This window comes from Danio rerio, chromosome 4, assembly GCF_049306965.1.
Source record: "Danio rerio strain Tuebingen ecotype United States chromosome 4, GRCz12tu, whole genome shotgun sequence".
Classification (NCBI taxonomy): domain Eukaryota; kingdom Metazoa; phylum Chordata; class Actinopteri; order Cypriniformes; family Danionidae; genus Danio; species Danio rerio.
In genome coordinates, this window is record NC_133179.1 from 72025001 (window position 1) to 72045000 (window position 20000).

The 20000-nt window shown below is 40.6% G+C and overlaps 2 protein-coding genes across 3 annotated transcripts in view; one reads left to right on the forward strand and one right to left on the reverse strand.

Annotated features, from left to right (window-relative positions):
• kiaa0930 overlaps window positions 1-20000 on the reverse strand; it is a 29218-nt gene that overhangs the window by 6138 nt on the left and 3080 nt on the right. Inside the window, exons 2-5 of the mRNA NM_001327783.1 lie at window positions 4110-4258; window positions 3878-3982; window positions 3269-3346; window positions 1850-1951 (exon numbers count right to left, since the gene is read on the reverse strand). Coding sequence (NP_001314712.1) covers window positions 1850-1951; window positions 3269-3346; window positions 3878-3982; window positions 4110-4258 — 434 coding nt within the window. The remainder of the gene's footprint in view (window positions 1-1849; window positions 1952-3268; window positions 3347-3877; window positions 3983-4109; window positions 4259-20000) is intronic.
• On the forward strand, window positions 10289-17594 carry LOC108183517 (uncharacterized). Of its 2 annotated transcripts, XR_012402447.1 has the most exons (3): window positions 10289-10413; window positions 10868-17081; window positions 17536-17594. XR_012402447.1 is itself a non-coding variant. In XM_021475311.2 (2 exons), exon 2 carries the CDS (start codon window positions 11076-11078, stop codon window positions 16800-16802), a length of 5727 nt encoding a protein of 1908 aa, XP_021330986.1. In that variant the 5' UTR covers window positions 10289-10413; window positions 10868-11075; the 3' UTR covers window positions 16803-17594. The 2 variants fall into 2 exon arrangements, 1 of the variants encoding a protein (XP_021330986.1); XM_021475311.2 differs by having other exon boundaries at window positions 10868-17594.

Below are 20000 nucleotides of genomic sequence, written 5' to 3' on the forward strand. Positions count from 1 at the left end.
TAAATGAATATATAAATGTGCTGTATAAATAAATATTGAATTGTTTTAAAAATAACATGGTACAATTTACTTCAGTGCGCATTATTAGTACATTTCGTAAATATGTAAATATTTCGTAAATAAATATACACGGTTAAAGATGTAGATGTTCAACTTTAAGACAGAGCATAATGATTACTATTGAAAAAGAAACGGATATTGCGATATTTTATTGTTATATATATATTGCGATATTGAATGTATAGTTTCACCAGATGAAACTAATAGATATATTGGTATATAGGTATGATTTTGTCTTGTATAATATATAAATCACAAACACTGAGAAATACAGTAGAGCAACAATACTGTACAAATAGAATATACAGCGCATATTTATACGTATGTATGTATGTATGTATGTATGTTTATATATATATATATATATACATAGATAGATAGATAGATAGATAGATAGATAGATAGATAGATAGATAGATAGATAGATAGATAGATAGATAGATAGATAGATAGATAGCAGTCAGGTCCATAAATCAACATCGATACAATTCTAACATTTTTGGCTCTATACATCAACACAATGGATTTGAAGATGTGCTTTAACTGCAGACTGTCAGCTTTCATTTGATAATATTTACATCCAAATCAGGTGAACGCTGTAGGAATTACAACAGTTTGCATATTTGCTTCCCACTTGTTAAGGGACCAAAATTAATTAGACACTTGGCTTCTAAGCTGTTCCATGGGCAAGTGTGTGTTATTCCCTCATTATCCCAACCCCAATGAGCAGATAGAAGCTCCAGAGTTCGTTTCACTTAAGAGCAACTATAAAACTCGTCACTTACATTTGTTGAACATTTGATCCTCACTCTATAGACAAACATATATTTTGACCTAAACGATGTATTTTTATATATTAAATTAAATGTAAGCACCATTTAAAAGTGTAAACAATGAACAAACAAACACAACGTGTAAAATTAGCGAACCAAAAAAGTATTTGAGTGTGTGTTTGATGAATGCGATTAACTTGCAGTACAACAGAACACAGATTGCATCTTCAAAACAACCCACACACTTCCCTGTTCGAGCCTTTACTGCCTCAAAACTTGACAGGAAGATCCTTTTTTAATAAACAAACCCTGAGCCACTATAGAAATACACACTACAGTACGGTGCAACCACAATCAAAACAACTATCGCTATTGTGTGGAGCGTTTTCTAGATTAACTCATCGGCAGCCAACTCTGTGGTGCAAGAACCCTTATATAACAGTGTAAGCAGGTTTATAAAAACGGCTGTTCAAAGAGAAAGCTTAATCCGCGCTAGTCAAACAATGCTAAGCTGCTATCGAAAAACCCCATAATAAACCTGTTCAACCTGTTCATACACACCCTTAGAAACCAATCACAGTAACATGATCTCTCCTTTGATTTACCTCATGATACATGCCTCTTAAAGTCCGGGTTACATCAAAATCTACAATGTTTATTTTGCTAGCGCACATTGTTGTTCGCTAGCTGAACAACGAATCTGTGCAGGTTAACCCACTGGACGAACATGTTAGTTTGAGTAATCTTCAATCAAAGTCTGAGCATTTGCTTGAGCTTTTGAACGAGGGGTTCCTCTCTGATGATGTCAGAGTTTGACTAATATTCCAAGCCACGCCCCTCTAATTAGTTTGCTATGAGAAAATGATGACGTAGCTCAAAATAAAGCCTCGCCTCCTACTTAATATTCAGTTTCAGTTGGAAAAACATTAACATACTGCAATAAAAGTGTCCGCTACTTCCATTTTGCGGAGACTTTCTGCTGCGTTAGCATCGACGCTCCGAGAATGAACGGTTACCTCCTCAAAGTTGTCGATCATGAAGAAGATGTTGGGGTAGCTCATTTTGGACTCCTCCCCTTTGCTGTCCATTGGATGTTTGCTCGGAGAGGCGAACACTTGCTGTTAAATGAAGAGATGCGCCGTTTTCATTAGTCCATACATCCAAACAATAATGCTGCAGTTTGACCGTCATAAGTGTCAATTTTTTAATTATTTAGCTTTCAATATTTAATAGCTAAATATATATATATATATATATATATATATATATATATATATATATATTTTGTGTATATGTATATATAAATATATATATATATATATATATATATATATATATATATATATATATATATATATATATATATATATATATATATATGTTAATTAGAAATCTGGAAAATTACCATCGAAATTGTCCTGATTAAGTTGTCAGTAATGCATATTACTAACCAAAAATTTAGTTTTGATATATTTACAGAAGGACGTTTACAAAAATCATCATGCAAGATGATCTTTACTTGGTGTTCTTATGATTTTTAGCTATTACAAATATATCCGTGTAACATAAGAGTGGCTTTGTGCTGAACAAAAAAAAAAATCGGTCAACCCCACTACTTTCATGTCTTGTAGTAAACAAATAATTACTAGATCATTACTGAATTGCATTTATCGTTCTAATAAGCACCTTGTTATAAAACAGTTAGCTTAACAGCAAGACTCTGTTACTACTACGAATTTTGAACAATTTTAAAGAGACCTACCTAGCGCAATAAGACGTGTTTGGCGTGATTTGCTGCTATTTTCAGACAAGCGCAACCCCAATTTTCACGTTTTCCGTCACGTTGTTTAAATAGCCAATTCATTTGCGCCACTTTGTGGACTCATGGGTGTGCTGGTCTATAAAGGAGGCGTTGTTATTTTGAGGAACTAAAAATAGACCATTGACCAACTAAAAGTCGCTCTATAGTCCAGCAGAGCGCGTTAGTTATACGCCTTAAATGCTTCCACGTTATTTATATACATCTTTACAAATGAAATCCCTTCTTCATCTCAGGGGGCCTTTAAAGTATATTCACGACAATCTTCCTCGGTATATTATTATTATAAGCAGTATTATTTATTATATGCAGATTTATATTTACTGTAGCGTAGATTTGTCCACCTGAAGGCTTTTGGAGATGTCCGCATCACCATATGGGGCATAAGAACAGGACGTGTGTTTGGATATAACCTGATCGCACTTCGTTATTATTGTTCATTTATTCCTTTACTGGAACAAGAACTGAATTTAGAAATGGTTTAGACACTAATCTTTGCGCTTAACAAACTAAATTAAATATGTCGGCTGACGGAGTGAGTTTAAAGATCGTTGAAATAGAGTCCGAAGTCTTAAATCTTTAAGTTTAGACTATAAACAGCTACACACAAACGTACCTGTGATTTCTTTTTGTGGATGTGGATGTCGCCTGCATCTGAGCGTGTGCAAACTGCGCAGGTGACCACATAGTCCAGCTGAGGGACAAAGACACTTTATAGGCACAGTACAGAAAACGTCAATGACATGACATGAATATTAATGAGAGTTATCGAGGGTTATTCGCTCAGTTGCGTCATTTAAAATGCAAAGTTGGCATTGTTTGTGATGTCTTTGTCGTCATAACCGGATATAAACAAATACAACATAACCTGTTTGTCAGGGCAACTGGATATAATCAAGACAACATAACTTGTCATAAACCTGTCATAAACATGAGGTCATTATAAGTGTGTTATTGTGAGTTTATGATTAAAATCTGATTATATGTTTCAATACTCTTGTCAAATCATTTCACAGCATTATTATTACTATGTTTATCGACCTCAGCTAAAGATGTACAAGCGAAAATTGTGTCAAAAAGTGTTATTCGACGTTAAAATAGAAAAATTACAGCATCATGTCTATTTTTTCTCTTCAACATGTCGTTTTAGTGTCCTCCTGTGATTAAGTTCTTACTCCACTAAGAAGAACACAATCACGGCGTCTGATCATCGAGGCTTGCTTACTTTCTGCAGGATGAGATTGAGATAGACGCTCTCCTCCCAGTCGATGTCCGGATCTCCGAGACCAGGCAGCTTTTTAGAGTCTCTTCTGTAGACCTCCACCTCCACCTAAACACAATGCTCTGAGATTAGGACGGGCTTGTTTCAAGTCAAACTGCTTTCCGTCTGCCTGGATGTTTCACGCTTGGCGCATTAAAACAGCTGCTGTAATTGCCACACTATTATCGATTCTCACCTTCTTCCCTTCTGTGTTGTCCTCGCTGACGTACGAGAGCTTGCGGCGCACGTAGAACAGCATGTCATCCTGCCGTGGCGCCCATTTCTCCATGAAGTACGTGGAGAACATCCACGTCCAAAACACGATGCGGTCATCCTTAAAGCACCCTAAACAAATAAAAAGCAACAAGAATCTAGCTAAGTACTAAGAGACTTGTTGAAGGTTAAACTAAAATGCACCTATAGAGTAGGAATGTACCGACAAAGTGTTGTATTGCAATAATAGTACTATCCACATCGTAGAGAAGTGCAATAAATCTGACCAATTAAAATGCCAACAGTGAATAAGAATCAGAATTAGAGTTTTCACGATACTGGAATTCGATACCAATCCATACTGAAATTTTAAAAGCGTCCATTTCTCGCTAATATTCGAGCGCGTTCTTATACAGCGCTGATTGGTCATTGTGTTCACGTGCTCAACAGAAATGACTGTGATTGGCGGTCACTTCACCAAACTCACCGCTGTTTACTGAGTGTAAACACAGATACAGGGGCACTAGAGCATTTTAAAGTCAAGAAGACCAGCTGGTTTTAGTAAATGCGAGTAATTTACTAATGAATCGTGACTTTAAAACAATTCAGTGTCCCTGCATCTGTGGTTGAGCACTTAATGAACGCAATGGCAAAACAGCGTCGTTCAAGAACGTGCTCAACATTGCTCAAATGTTAGCGGGGAAATTGACGTTTTTAAAATTTCTGTACCGATTAGTAACGAATTCCAGTATCGTGACAACACTAATCCAATTATATGTTTTCAGAGGTTTTCAGTTACTGGTGGTCGTTTAAACTTGACATATTTTATTTAATTAGCTCAGAAAAGCATCTACTACTTTAGATATCTTTTAAAAGTTTATTTTAATCTAATCGTAACATGAATAAGTAATTTTTTAAAGTTGCTTATAAAATAGCGTTTCGCAAGTTCGTAAGAAATTTAGAGCTAAGAAATATCGTAAGAAATTTCATTAATCGCAACACTCAACAACAATATCGCATATGTTACTAGTATCGGGCAGCCCTATGATAAGGTTCCTCCACCGAATCTTTTCCGCCATATTTATACAGAAGCACAGACAGTTCAAACGTAAAGTTCTGTAGTCAGATATGATCTTAACATTTTAGATGTTATTGATGATATTGAGTTTTATGGAGAACTTGGCGAATATAAATACAAAACTGATCCTATTGAAAATAATTTTCCCTAAATGCGTAAAATAACCACCGGTTAACTTATCATTTGCAATAAATTCAGATTTTGCGCATTTTGTATATGCGTCCTGTCCTACATGGATTAAAAAGATTTTAAAGTAACGTAATTCAAGGTGCTTTCACACCTGTAGATCGACTGTTTTGTTCTGAAACCGGGATTGAAATTGTTACAATGTTACTTTTCGTTCTTGCTGCGGTTCGCTTTCACGCGGCAAAGTTTCAAAATAAATCAATATAGTTCAATCGTATTGATTCTCAGTACAATTAAATCTCTCTGGAGTTCGTTTCAATTGAGCTGAGACGAGGGTTGTCACGATACTTGAATAAGACACCAACTGGAATTCAATACCCGAGTGTAACTGCAGATAAAGGGACACTGGAGCGTTTCAAAGACGCATCGATCAACTGGTCTGTCTATAAGCTGACATACGAGCGATCCGCTGATGAATCACAGTTTTAAAACGCTCCAGTGTTCCTGTATCTGTAGCTACACTCAGTAAACAGCGGTGAGTTCGGTAAACTGATGATCGCCACGACCAATCACAGTCATTTCTGTTGAGCACGTGAACACAATGGCAAATCAGCGCTGTTCAAGACCGTGCAACATCGCTCAAATGTTAGCGAGAAATTGACGTTTTTAAAAATTCAGAACCGATTATTACCGAATTCCATTATCGTGCAACACTAATCCAATTATATGTTTTCAGTTATTGGTGGTCGTTTAAACTTGACATATTTTATTTAATTAGCTCAGAAAAAACATTACTACTTTAGATATTTTTTAAAAAGTTTATTTTAATCTAACCGTAAAATGAATAAATAATTTTTTTAAGTTGCTGATAAAAATGCGTTTCGCAAGTTCGTAAGAAATCTAGAGCTAAGAAATATCGTAAGAAATATCGTTATCGCAATACATAAATCGCAACAACAATATTGCATATTTTACTAGTATCGCACAGCCCCACGATAAGGTTCCTCCACCGAATTTTCCACCACATTTATACAAGAGGACAAGAAAGTTCAAACGTAAAGTTCTGTAGTCAGATTTGACCGTAAGAAGTGAAAAGCCTGACCAATCTTTTAGATGTTATTGCTGATATCGATTGTCATGGTGAACTTGACAAATATGAAATCAAAACTGATCCCATTTAATGTTTAACACTGAATTTACTTTCTAAACGTGTAACACTGGCCACTAGTAAACGTTTCATTTGCAATTAATTCCGACTTTGTGCATTTTACAGATGTCCTAAATGCTTTGAATTTAATTTAGTGTCTCTGCCCACGTTCACACTGCAGCTACATTTTACTTTCATTTTCCCTCAATTACCAATCGCATATTGAACAAACTCTCGAAAATTTAGCAGCTGCACCTGCATTTACAAACATTCTACGCGGCATGTACAGAACTGACCTAGCATGAGAGATGTGTCTGTCTACTTTATGAATGGTGCTACAAAATCACGAAAAAAGAGGTACAAACCTCACTCCTTTTGCTAGATATCACTAGTGAAAAAAGTTTACACTGAAAATAAATATCATGTTGGGGAAAATTGGCGCAACATTTTTAGGAGGATATTATTATGACACATTTCAATATATAGGCGATATTTCATTATGCTTTTAGATTGAATATTAATATCAATTTCTTTCCAGTCCTGTAGAAGCCACTCATTCATTTATTTTCCTTCAGTTTAGTCCATATTTCAGAGGTCACGTCAGAACCAGGGACCTCCTTGCTTTGAGGCAACTGTGCTAACCACCGCGATGCTAATCCCATTTCCACTGCAGCAATAAAACGGTGATCAACAATCTGAGCAATGTTTCCGTTTAGTTAAAATAAGACATTGTGAAACTTAGGTTTTCCCTTGAAGTTGGAAAAAATATATGCAATATATAAATAGCAGAACATCACAATGAATTTAAAACCCTAATAATATTGTATCGTGATGTGTCTCGGCTCATAAAACTCTGAATGAAAGTATACTTATCAGCTTATATAATTTCATTGACACCGATAGCTATATACAGCACATATATACTCATTTAACATCATACATGTTTAAGGGTCCCGTAATAACCCCCTGTAGCTCTCCAGGGGTTTTCTAATGAGTATTTCAATGAGGACCCTGTAAAGGGTTACACTTCTTCTTTAACTTTGTGCTTTGCAAGGTATTGCAGTGTCTTATCAAGAGTACGTGTGTTTTTGCTGCGCTTCAAAGCAAAGTCTGAAGTTGGTCCACACGTTTAGGGATCTAGTCCACTCGGATAGTGAACGCAAATTACTTTTCTAATAACTTTCTTGTGAAAAGTAACTCAATTACTAATTTAATGACTTTCCTCAATGCTACTTAATGGTGCAGTATGTAAGTTTGGCCCCCCCGTGGATGAACTCGGTATTGCACACCTGGTTCGATACACACGCAAGCGCAGGTTGCCAGATTGAGGACACCAACAGCAGTGTGCCTGACTGTGGAGCCTTAAGGCAGATTTAAGTCGTGTTCTAAGTAAAAGCAACGACGCACGATAAATATTCTCCATCCTAAAATAAAAGAGTTTTTGTCCAAACAACACCTGAAATTTATATTTTAGAATAGGTTTCTATTTCTTACAGGTGAGCATCAGAAAACTGATCCGCTCAGGTACACCTCATTTGCTTTATTCAAGTGTTAAATACTAATAATGAGAGTTTGGACGCCATTTTACATGACAATTATTGCTAAATTAATTAATTAATCAGTGCAAGCCAGTAATATTTATAGTATTTGCTAATTAACAACCACCTCATGTGGAACTCTGAATCTGCGTCTCATTTCGGAGTCTGCTACTGTCCACCGGAGGTCGCATTGCAGTCGCATAGCCTACTGTCAGAGGCTTCCTGACTAAATGAATGAAAGATAATTGGCTGAAATGGCACTGGGTGGGTTAAATAACCAAAACAAAGACAGCCGTTTCTGGCCCGTAACGCACATGTTCAAAGCAGATTATCTGACTTCAGCGTTGTTTATCAGATAAACAAGAGCTGGCATGTTTCCTAACTATCTGCAAATATATTATGGTATTTGTATGCTTTAGAAGAGTCTAAAACTTACAACACAGCACCTTTAAAGTCCTTATAAATCACATTTGGCCTCTAAAAATAATACGGCAAACTTATCGTTAACACGATAATAGTATTTGCGATACACGCATCACAGACATGTGTGATAAATCACATTTATGCATTCATTGTTTATCTAAATTTGACCAATCAGACGGCGCCTTGATATATTTAGCCCCGCCTCCCCAGTAGTTGCTGTTCTGCTATTGGCTGGAGCGTTCCAAAGCAAAACCCAGAGCTGAAAATAAGCAGTAATGGGCGGAGTCGAGACGAGAGGAGCCAATCAGAGACAGAGGTTTTCACTCGTTCAGTGTTTTAAAGACTAAACGTTTGCACCTCAACGCAGTTTAGTAGTCTGAATTACAATTTATTAATCTGAAAATGTTTGTAACTTAATGTAATATCATTAAATAAAGTATTTAAACTAATAAATATTGCATTTTAGGGAAACTGTGAGAAATATCGTGATCACGGTACTCAACAACAATTTACGGTACTCAATCCAGCCCTAGTTAGTAGCTTAAAGATGAATCGTATATTATTATTACGATCACACAATGAAGGATACAGTTATATTTTGCATTTGATTATTAAATTTCGGTGTCTGAATACCGTAAACACTCTATGGTAAACCATAAATGACTGTATTTAATTTGTATATTTGCTCTGCTGTATTTATTAATGTGTGTAGTTAGTTTTAATGTACTTTATGCAGATACGCTCCCCGAAAACATCATCCTGATGGATGTAAAATGATTAGCTATTTCCAAATAGAAATGCTCAAGTCATTTGGTTATATTTGTACATATAACTATAGAAAAAATATCTCCAGTGTCGTGAAGCCTTACGTTTGTTTAGTTTTTTTCAGTCTGTCTGGACTGTGAACAGTGAAACTGGGACAGCAGCTCTTGACGCGGATACAGTGCAGTGCAGCAGAGTTTGATTGTCTCCTAACATGACATTTACTTCCATGAGTCTCAGCCAACCAAAAACGGAAATGATCATTTGACAAACTTTCATATCCCTATTTAGAAAGGGGAAGACTGCGCCGGACTGCAGCCTGATGATCCAGCAGTTTAAAAGGGGTAGTTCGCCCAAAACTAACCATCGTGATCAAGCATGCAAATCAACAGATGTAATTTTTTTTTTTAAAAAGGCTTATTTTTATGTTTGATGCATCAAAAAACTGCTCCACCAATCAGATTGGCACTTTTGTTCATGTGCCTGGAGCAGCTGAAGTTACAGTAAACACCACTTGAGGGCGCTCAAGCACAAAAACGGTCTAGCCGAGTAAACGTAACGAAAAATGACATGTACGTTTATTTATGTTAATCTAACATCAGGGGTAGGGCTGTACGATGTCGTAAAGTATAACCGTATCGAAAAGAGCCACTATGACGATAACAGTATACGCAATATCCGTCGCAGCGAAGCGAAATAATTTAAATTGGTTTTATCCGACAAGCATTTGTGTGCTGCACGCATGGGTTGTTTATCCAAATCTGACCAATCAGATGCAGCCTTTACTCTCTTCATCTCTGCTTATCCAGTAGACGCAGTTAGCTGAACATTATATTACATTAACACTAATGCCAGGAATGTCCGCCATGGTTTTCAGTCATTCGTGGTGTTTTGAAAGCTTAAATGTTTGCATCTTGACGATGTGTTTCTATAACTATTTATTTTCAGTATGATCATATTACATCAATAAAATGATTTTTAAAATTGCTGATGTGCAAAAGGACCGCTGATGTCTACGTCCCGGATGACACCAACCAATCAGTGCACAATGCAACGCAGTATCATCGAGGTGGGCTGAGCTAAGAACTAGTTGAGAGCGACAGTGCACACGGGAGATAACGCTGGCGATAACACCTGCTATCGAACTCACTCGGCAAAAAGAGACAAAACAGTCACTACTGGTATACTGTGCTACAGTGTGCGTGTCTTAAAAGTAAGTGATCACTATTTATAAAGTTATTATTGACAGAAGATCAGCTGTTGTTCACGTACCACCTGTAGCAGCTTGTTAGCACAGTACTGCTTATATTACCAGCTTAAACTCGGGAATTACCAAGTGTTTAAGTACAAGTTGTAGTTATATGTTCATATGTACACATTTTAGTATGTTACTGATGTATGTTTATAGTATATCACGTATGTGCGCGTTATGCGACGATAATTGGCTACCTGCGGTGATCATTCAAGTTGGACATGCCCAGACAAAGACCCTGCCATCATGCGGCATTCATGTGCTCTTGGCGCCCTCTTGTGGACACTCGGAGAAGTGCACCTTTATTATCTAATGGGCCATTATTTTCTTACTATACTTGTTGTGTGCTGTTCAGTTAGTAATATTTATTGTGAAACATCTGTATTGATTATTGTTTATTGTTTATTTGTTTCAGAAACCACACATATGTTCCATTGTATACCAAGTGCTTCAGTAAACGAAAATCACATCTAATACCCTGAGTGCCTCTCTTCAATTAAGTAACCATCTCACTCAGTTCTGACCGACTGCCTATTGTGTTTCACACCCAAATTTAATACATCCACGAACCCCTCCATTTCAAGTGGTCCTTCGAGCCGGATTGAGTGAATCACAGTAGAGAGATGATGTCTAATTCTGAGCCATATCCTCCTGTTGTCAGACCTAGACGACAAATAAGACAACCTGCATATCTAGCAGATTATGAAGTTCATGGATCAGGCTTTGTGAAGAGAGCTCCAGTATCTAATTGCCTGAGTGAATACGACAATGAAGCAGTCCCACCCATGTCAGCGAATGTATCACGATCATCTTCTCCGACGAGTCAGCCCTCATACACAGATGATCTAATACTCCAAGATGTATGGCCAGAGCCATCTGGATATGAATCGCCAGGGTATGATAAGCAACACTTTCAAGTCCAGCAGACCTCTGATATAAAGTCTATGTGCATGCAGATGAAGAGGGACAATGACGAGCTCCGTAGCTCCATTCTACCAGAAATCCTTTCAGCGCTTCAAGGGCTCAAGGCGGAGAATGCTACATTAAGACGGGAGATCCAGCAGCGTAGCCCCAACATTCAGACACCAATACCAGCTCCCCGCACTCACTTGCCACCCTCAGTCATTAGTCATAGAAGCTCCAGAGCGCATAGTGGTGAAGTTTCTACTCCTCAACCAGCCCGTTATGAGCAGCTGACAGAGCAAATGGGAGATATGACTTTAAATTCTAGGATGTCACATGTAGTTGATGGTCATGGTGTACATTCTCAGAGGGCACACACATATTCAACCCAGCCTTCAGGAACAGGACATTATGAAAATGTGCCCCTTGGTCCAAGATACCATTATCTTCAGACAGAAAGAGAATTCAGTCCAGCCTCACGCCCAGAGTTAGTGCCTAGGATGGAGAAGCTGCATACCCAAGAGCAGATTTATCGAGGCCCTAAGCCTACAATTCCCAGCTTGACCGCAGCTGACCCAAGACAGTTTTCCAGACTACGTATGGCACTGGAGAATATTCTGCCAGCAGATGCGAGTGAACGTTTTAAGTATCAGATTCTGACAGATCATTTGGAGCTTGAAGAGGCTCTCCTGGTGGCAGACTCCTACTGTAATTCTGTGAGACCCTACACAGACACGATGCACGCTCTGGTTAAGATGTACGGTCAGCCCCACAAGCTCGTTCTGCAGAGTATCGCAGAAGTGCTGGAAAGTCCCAACCTTAAGTCAGGAGATGTTAAATCTTTCAAGCTCTTTGCTCTTCGAGTGCGATCATTAGTGAGTATGTTGGAACAATTGGGGCCAGAGGGAGTCGCCGAATTGGACTGTGGCTCACATGTGTCTCGTCTCCAGAGCAAGCTTCCCCATGAGCTGCAAATCAGTTTTAAGAGATATATCCATCCCTTAAGGATCACAGTCCCTACATTTCTACACTTTGCTGACTGGTTAGAATACGAACTCCAAGTACAAGATGACACTGCCAAAGCAGTCATGTATGCCCCACCCTTACCTTTCAAGCGGAGAGAAGGTCGTCATGAACACAAGCCTTCAGGGAGATCAACAAATATTCTACTAGGTGCTGGAAAGCCCACTGCCCCCACTGAATGCCGAATACCTACGTTAGATTCCAAGCCCAGTTCTACTAAGTATAGAGAGAAGTCACACGCCTACTGTCCTTACTGTGACAACTCCAGCCACTTCCTCAATGGGTGTCTTAACTTCAAAGAGCTAACAAAGGAACAGAAAGAGGCATGGATTCGTAAGAATAATAGGTGCTGGCGGTGTGGACGTAATCATCATGCATCCAGATGCACATTAAAGGCTCTGTGTAAGACGTGCAACAGAAAACACCTGCTTGTATTGCATGATCTAAATGAGAGAGTTGTCAGTACTAGTGAAGAGACTGAACCTAAGGAGAACTCGTGTCTTGTAAATACCACAAAGGGCACCCTATATGCAGATCGTTCAGTTGGCAGCCGCAGAGTGCTCTTGAAAGTGAGTAAAGTAATCATTGCAAATGGAGATGCATCAATGGAGACTTTTGCTGTGTTAGATGATGGGTCAGAAAGGACCATTCTACTTCATGCTGCAGCTCAGCAGCTGAAACTCCAGGGCCAGCCAGAAGACCTCATACTGCGCACTGTAAGACAGGATCAGCAGGTGCTTCATGGGACAGCAGTTTCCTTCACAGTCTCACCGGTGTCTCACCCCCACAAGAAGTACCACATTCAGCATGCATTTACAGCCGAACGACTGAGCCTTGCTGAACACACTTATCCAGTGGCTTTCTTACAGAAGAAATATAGACATCTAGCTGGTCTCCCATTGCAACAGATGGATAAAGTGCAGCCTGTATTGTTGATTGGGTCAGATTACCCACATCTCCTCACGCCTGTTGAGCCAGTGCGTCTAGGCCCACCAGGGGGCCCAGCAGCAGTTAAAACCCGCTTGGGATGGACTCTTCAAGGTCCTACACAGGAGGTCCGTCGTGAGCTTAGCACACACCAGTGCTTCTTTACCTCTGTACTACCTAACACAGACCTGTTTGCTCATGTTGAGCGATTGTGGCAGATGGATGTGATACCCTATCGCAACAACAAGATAGTGACACGATCCAAGCTAGACAAGGAAGCAATCAGTCTGTTGCAAGAGAACACTGTGAGAGTAGAAGTACAGGGCACAATGCGGTATGCCACACCGCTCCTCCGAATGCAGAGTATGCCTTGTTTGAACATGCCCAAGGAAGCCGTTCTCCCTCAGCTTAGGAGTGTTGAGAGGAGGCTGCTAAAAAACCCAGAGCAAGCATCTGCCTACCAGGCTGAGATTACTAGATTGAAGGAAGCAGGCTATGTGGCTAAGCTAGAACCAAGAGAAGCGGATTGCTCTAAAGAGTCTTGGTACATCCCCCACCATATGGTGCAGCACAATAATAAGAATAGAGTCGTCTACAACTGCTCCTTTCAATTTGAAGGCCACAGCCTTAATGACTTTCTCCTGCCAGGCCCCACATTAAGCCCATCACTGTTGGCAGTGCTGCTTCGATTCCGAGAGCACCCTGTTGCTATAAGTAGCGACATTCGCGGTATGTTTCACCAAGTCAGGCTGCTCCCTGGTGACATGCCCTTGCTTCAATTTTTGTGGCGAGACTTAAAGCCTGATCTACCCCCTGATGTGTACCAGTGGCAGGTACTTCCCTTTGGCACCACGTGCAGTCCCTGCTGTGCCTCATATGCCCTGCAGACTCACGTTATTAATCACAGTCAGCCGGGAGATCGATTTAGAGAGGTAATTGAGAAATCATTCTATGTCGACAATTGCCTCCACAGTCTTCATTCTCCTAAAGAGGCTAAAGACCTTGTTGACGGACTTTGTGCTCTCCTAGCCAGTGGAGGATTTGAGCTTCGACAATGGGCTAGCAATTGTCCATCTGTGATTACTCACCTTCCTCCAGAATCCAGATCTAGTACCTGCGAACTGTGGCTCAGCCAAGACCAACAAGATGTCCATGAGTCCACGCTTGGACTGCAGTGGCATTGCCAAACTGATACACTGCGCTACAAACACAGAGCTAGGAGCTCTGCGCAAGTGACTATGCGCCACATATACAGAGTACTGGCAAGTCAATACGATCCTCTCGGATATATCATCCCATACACTACCCGGGCTAAAATATTAGTACAGCGTTTGTGGGACAAGAAACGGGACTGGGACGACCCACACCTGCCAGAGGATCTACTCGCCTTATGGCACGAATGGGAGAAAGAACTGAGTGGACTAGAGGAGATATCCTTAGCCAGGTGCTACTCTCTGTCAGAAGTAGATCACGCATCTTGTAAATATGAGATCCACATCTTCTGTGATGCTTCAGAGCAGGCGTATGGGTCAGTGGCCTATCTGCGAATAGAGCACAAGGAGGGTGAAGTAGAAGTTGCCTTTGTTGCTGCCAGGTCCCGTGTTGCCCCCCGAAAGCAACAATCTATACCGAGACTAGAGTTGTGTGCTGCTTTAAGTGGAGCACAGCTTTCCCAACTCCTGAACACTGAGCTTACAGTCCCTATCCACTCCACTACGCTCTGGTCTGACTCTACCACTGTGCTTATGTGGTTGACATCTAGCTCCTGTCGTTACAAGGTATTTGTGGGGACAAGAGTAGCTGAGATCCAAGAGATGACAGCATCCGCTGTCTGGCGCTATGTTCGATCATCAGACAACCCGGCCGATGACATCACTAGAGGCAAATCTCTCCAAAACCTCTCTAAAGACAGCAGGTGGAGTCAAGGACCATCTTTCCTTAAGCTCCCTTCTGAGAGCTGGCCAGAACAGCCGCATTTAGCAGCAGAAGGGCCGAACTCTGAACTAAGACAGTCATCCTTCTCTGTTTTAGTAACCACTACTGCTCCCTCAGCTAAACTGCAGCACTTCAACACCCTGACAGAGTGCCTGAATGCTTATGGACAGGAGCTTCATGGGGCGGCCTACACCTCCAGTGCTGAACTGCAAAAGGATGTTCAACGTGCAGTTCTCCGTCAAGCACAAGCCGAGTCCTTTCCAGAAGAGCTGAGACTATTGATGTCTGGAAAATCAGTATCATCGAAGAGCAGACTACTCACTCTTTCCCCAGAACTTGATGCTGCTACTGGACTTATTAGAGTAGGAGGCCGGCTACGGCATTGTGAGGTCTTGGAAGCAGATACTATACACCCAGTTGTCCTTGATCCTCGGCACCCAGTCACACTGTTAATCATAAGAGATTATGATGAGAGACTGCATCATCCAGGTACGGAGCGGTTGCTTGCAGAAATCAGAAGGACATACTGGATACTGAGAGGTCGTGAAGCCATCCGACGATACCAACACCAATGTACAGAGTGTAAGAAGTGGAGAGGACGCCCAGAGGTCCCATTGATGGCAGACTTACCCCTTACAAGACAAAGATACTTCCGTCCTGTCTTTTACTCGACTGGGATGGACTGTTTTGGCCCCTTCGTTATTAAGATTGGTCGACGTAATGAGAAGAGGTGGGGTATAGTCTTCAAGTGTATGACCACAAGGGCAGTCCATCTTGATCTTCTCTCTAGTATTGACTCTGACTCATTCTTGATGGCTCTAAGAAGGTTCATAGCCAGAAGAGGCAACCCCCATGAGTTACTGTGTGACCAAGGCACTAATTTTAAGGGAGGAGAACGTGAACTGAATGAGGCCTTTGCTGCTCTCCAAAGTGAGCTACAGAACCATCTTGCTGTTCAGCAAATTAAATTCACCTACAACCCACCAAGTGCCCCTCACTTTGGTGGATGCTGGGAGAGGGAGATCCGTTCGATCAAGGCAGCCCTTAAAGTGACAATCGGAGCCCAGACAGTTACTGAGGAAGTGTTAAGGACCGTCCTGATTGAGGTAGAAGGTATCCTCAACTCTAAGCCTTTAGGATATACCTCCTCTGACGTCGCTGATCTCGACCCAATTACCCCGTTCTGCTTCTTAATTGGTCGCAGAGATGTGTCACTTCCCCAAGTCGTCTATGAGGACTCAGAAATCCTAAGTCGACGGCGGTGGCGTCACAGCCAACTACTTGCAGAGCACTTCTGGAGGCACTTTCTGAAATACTACCTACCTGACCTTCAGGCACGGCAGAAGTGGAAAACCGAGAAGAGGACATTAGAAATTGGGGATGTAGTCATGATAGTTGATCCTCAACTCCCTCGTGCACTTTGGCCAGTGGGCAGAATCACACAAGTGTTCCCTGGTGCAGATGGTCGAGTGCGGACTGCTAATGTGGAGGTTAAGGGCAAGACTTATACCCGTATTGTGGCTCGACTTATACAGCTTCCAGCTCTACCTGAGGACGAATAATGCATGTTATGGATCTTTTGTCAGATGAGCGAATTCAGTTCTGAATTCGGGGGCGGCTGTGCAAAAGGACCGCTGATGTCTACGTCCCGGATGACACCAACCAATCAGTGCACAATGCAACGCAGTATCATCGAGGTGGGCTGAGCTAAGAACTAGTTGAGAGCGACAGTGCACACGGGAGATAACGCTGGCGATAACACCTGCTATCGAACTCACTCGGCAAAAAGAGACAAAACAGTCACTACTGGTATACTGTGCTACAGTGTGCGTGTCTTAAAAGTAAGTGATCACTATTTATAAAGTTATTATTGACAGAAGATCAGCTGTTGTTCACGTACCACCTGTAGCAGCTTGTTAGCACAGTACTGCTTATATTACCAGCTTAAACTCGGGAATTACCAAGTGTTTAAGTACAAGTTGTAGTTATATGTTCATATGTACACATTTTAGTATGTTACTGATGTATGTTTATAGTATATCACGTATGTGCGCGTTATGCGACGATAATTGGCTACCTGCGGTGATCATTCAAGTTGGACATGCCCAGACAAAGACCCTGCCATCATGCGGCATTCATGTGCTCTTGGCGCCCTCTTGTGGACACTCGGAGAAGTGCACCTTTATTATCTAATGGGCCATTATTTTCTTACTATACTTGTTGTGTGCTGTTCAGTTAGTAATATTTATTGTGAAACATCTGTATTGATTATTGTTTATTGTTTATTTGTTTCAGAAACCACACATATGTTCCATTGTATACCAAGTGCTTCAGTAAACGAAAATCACATCTAATACCCTGAGTGCCTCTCTTCAATTAAGTAACCATCTCACTCAGTTCTGACCGACTGCCTATTGTGTTTCACACCCAAATTTAATCCATCCACGAACCCCTCCATTTCAGCTGATAAATTACGTTTTTCGCACGTTAGTTATATTATACGAAATACTGTTATCGCAACACTCAACAATACGAGTGTAACGGATCACGGTCGATTCGTACGGATCAACACTAACTGTTCGGAACACACGTGACCTGCAGAGTAATACATTGTTTTACTTGTAGATTAATCACCGAGAGATCGCCTCTCGCATCATTCAAATCACACGTAAGAAAGCATTTAGGCTCTCCTGTAAAATATAATGATGATGGCAGAGTAGTTGTGGTGGGTTATTCAGGATGTGGTGGGTTTCTTAGGTTATTAAAGGTGTTTTCTGACACTGCTTGTTTAGCCTGCATTCATGCATTTCTTTGTAAGCTGCACAGTTAATCATTAAAAGATCAGGATCTCAACACCCACGCAACATCAATTATAAATGATGGTGATTTCATTCATTCACTTTCTTGTCGGCTTAGTCCCTTTATTAATCCGGGGTCGCCACAGCGGAATGAACCGCCACCTTATCCAGTAATTTTTTACGCAGAGGATGCCCTTCCAGCCGCAACCCATCTCTGGGAAACATCCACACACATACTCATACACTATGGACAATTTAGCCTACCCATTTCGCCTCAAAAATGAAAGCTGTAGGCAGCGATTACATTATTTAACCAGTAGGTGGTGACAAGCAACCAATAAAAATATGCCACTGAATAACTCTCCAACAATGACCATCTAGCAATGAAGCGTGAAGATTTATGAGTGAAGATCTGAATCATTTATTGAAATTAAGGGTGCTTTCACACCTGTGAATCAATTCAGTTGTTCTGAAACTGAGATTACAAATGTTACATTGTTGCTCTTTGCTCTTGGAGCGGTTCGCTTTCACACGGCAAAGTTTCTAATCGGTCCAAAAGAGCTAAAACAAGCCACGCGTGAGTAAACTCTCCTCACATTGGTCAGAGTGTCAGGAGAGGTGGTGGTTTGGTGGTGATTGACAGGGTGCGCGTGACGTGTCTGAGGAGAGATGTGGTGGGGAGGGGTGAGAAGGGTGCGCGACGATGCCTATTTGAGGACCGGGAGAGAGACGCGAGATTACCGGGAGATCATCACTCGTTTGCGGGCATCCGGAGACTCGCGAAACTTCCCGCCATGCTCATAATTTTCTCTTCATATAGCCGTAAGCCTATTACATATCCATAAAACACTGTGATATAACCGCGCTCGGATCGGATCGCTTTCTCACTGCAATCGAACCGCTCCAGGGTTCGTTTTAATCGAGCCGAGACCACCTCATTCAAGCGATCTTGGAGCGATTACTTTGGCGCGGAACAGAGCGCGATTGCCCTGTTCACATATGCCAAACGAACCGCGCTAACTGGGCAAACGAGACACGTTGTAGGTGTGAAAGCACCCTAAGACTACAATAAATATGGGTGGTACAAATGATAATGTTAGATTTCTACATTTAGCGTTATCAGCAACAGTAGGAGTAACAAGGAATATTTCACAGTGCTGAATATTTTATATTTATTTTTTTCAGCTGATTATTTCTTCGGTTTATTTTTAATTAAATTAATTATGCAATTCATGCTAGAATCATGCTAGTAACATGCTAATACATGCTAGAATCATGCTAATTCATGCTAGAATCATGCTAACAACATGCTAATTCCTGCTAGAATCATGCTAACAACATGCTAATTCCTGCTAGAATCATGCTAGAAACATGCTAATTCATGCTAGAATCATGCTAGTAACATGCTAATGCATGCTAGAATCATGCTAACAACATGCTAATTCATGCTAGAATCATGCTAACAACATGCTAATTCATGCTAGAATCATGCTAGTAACATGCTAATTCATGCTAGAATCATGCTAGTAACATGCTAATTCATGCTAGAATCATGCTAACAACATGCTAATTCATGCTAGAATCATGCTAGTAACATGCTAATTCATGCTAGAATCATGCTAGTAACATGCTAATTCATGCTAGAATCATGCTAACAACATGCTAATTCATGCTAGAATCATGCTAGTAACATGCTAATTCATGCTAGAATCATGCTAGTAACATGCTAATTCATGCTAGAATCATGCTAACAACATGCTAATTCATGCTAGAATCATGCTAGTAACATGCTAATTCATGCTAGAATCATGATAGTAACATGCTAATTCATGCTAGAATCATGCTAGTAACATGCTAATTCATGCTAGAATCATGCTAGTAACATGCTAATTCATGCTAGAATCATGCTAACAACATGCTAATTCATGCTAGAATCATGCTAGTAACATGCTAATTCATGCT

What these genes read in the sequence shown, in the direction of transcription:
- LOC108183517 (XM_021475311.2), top strand. Translation starts at nt 11,076, where the DNA reads ATGATGTCTAATTCTGAGCCATATCCTCCTGTTGTCAGACCTAGACGA.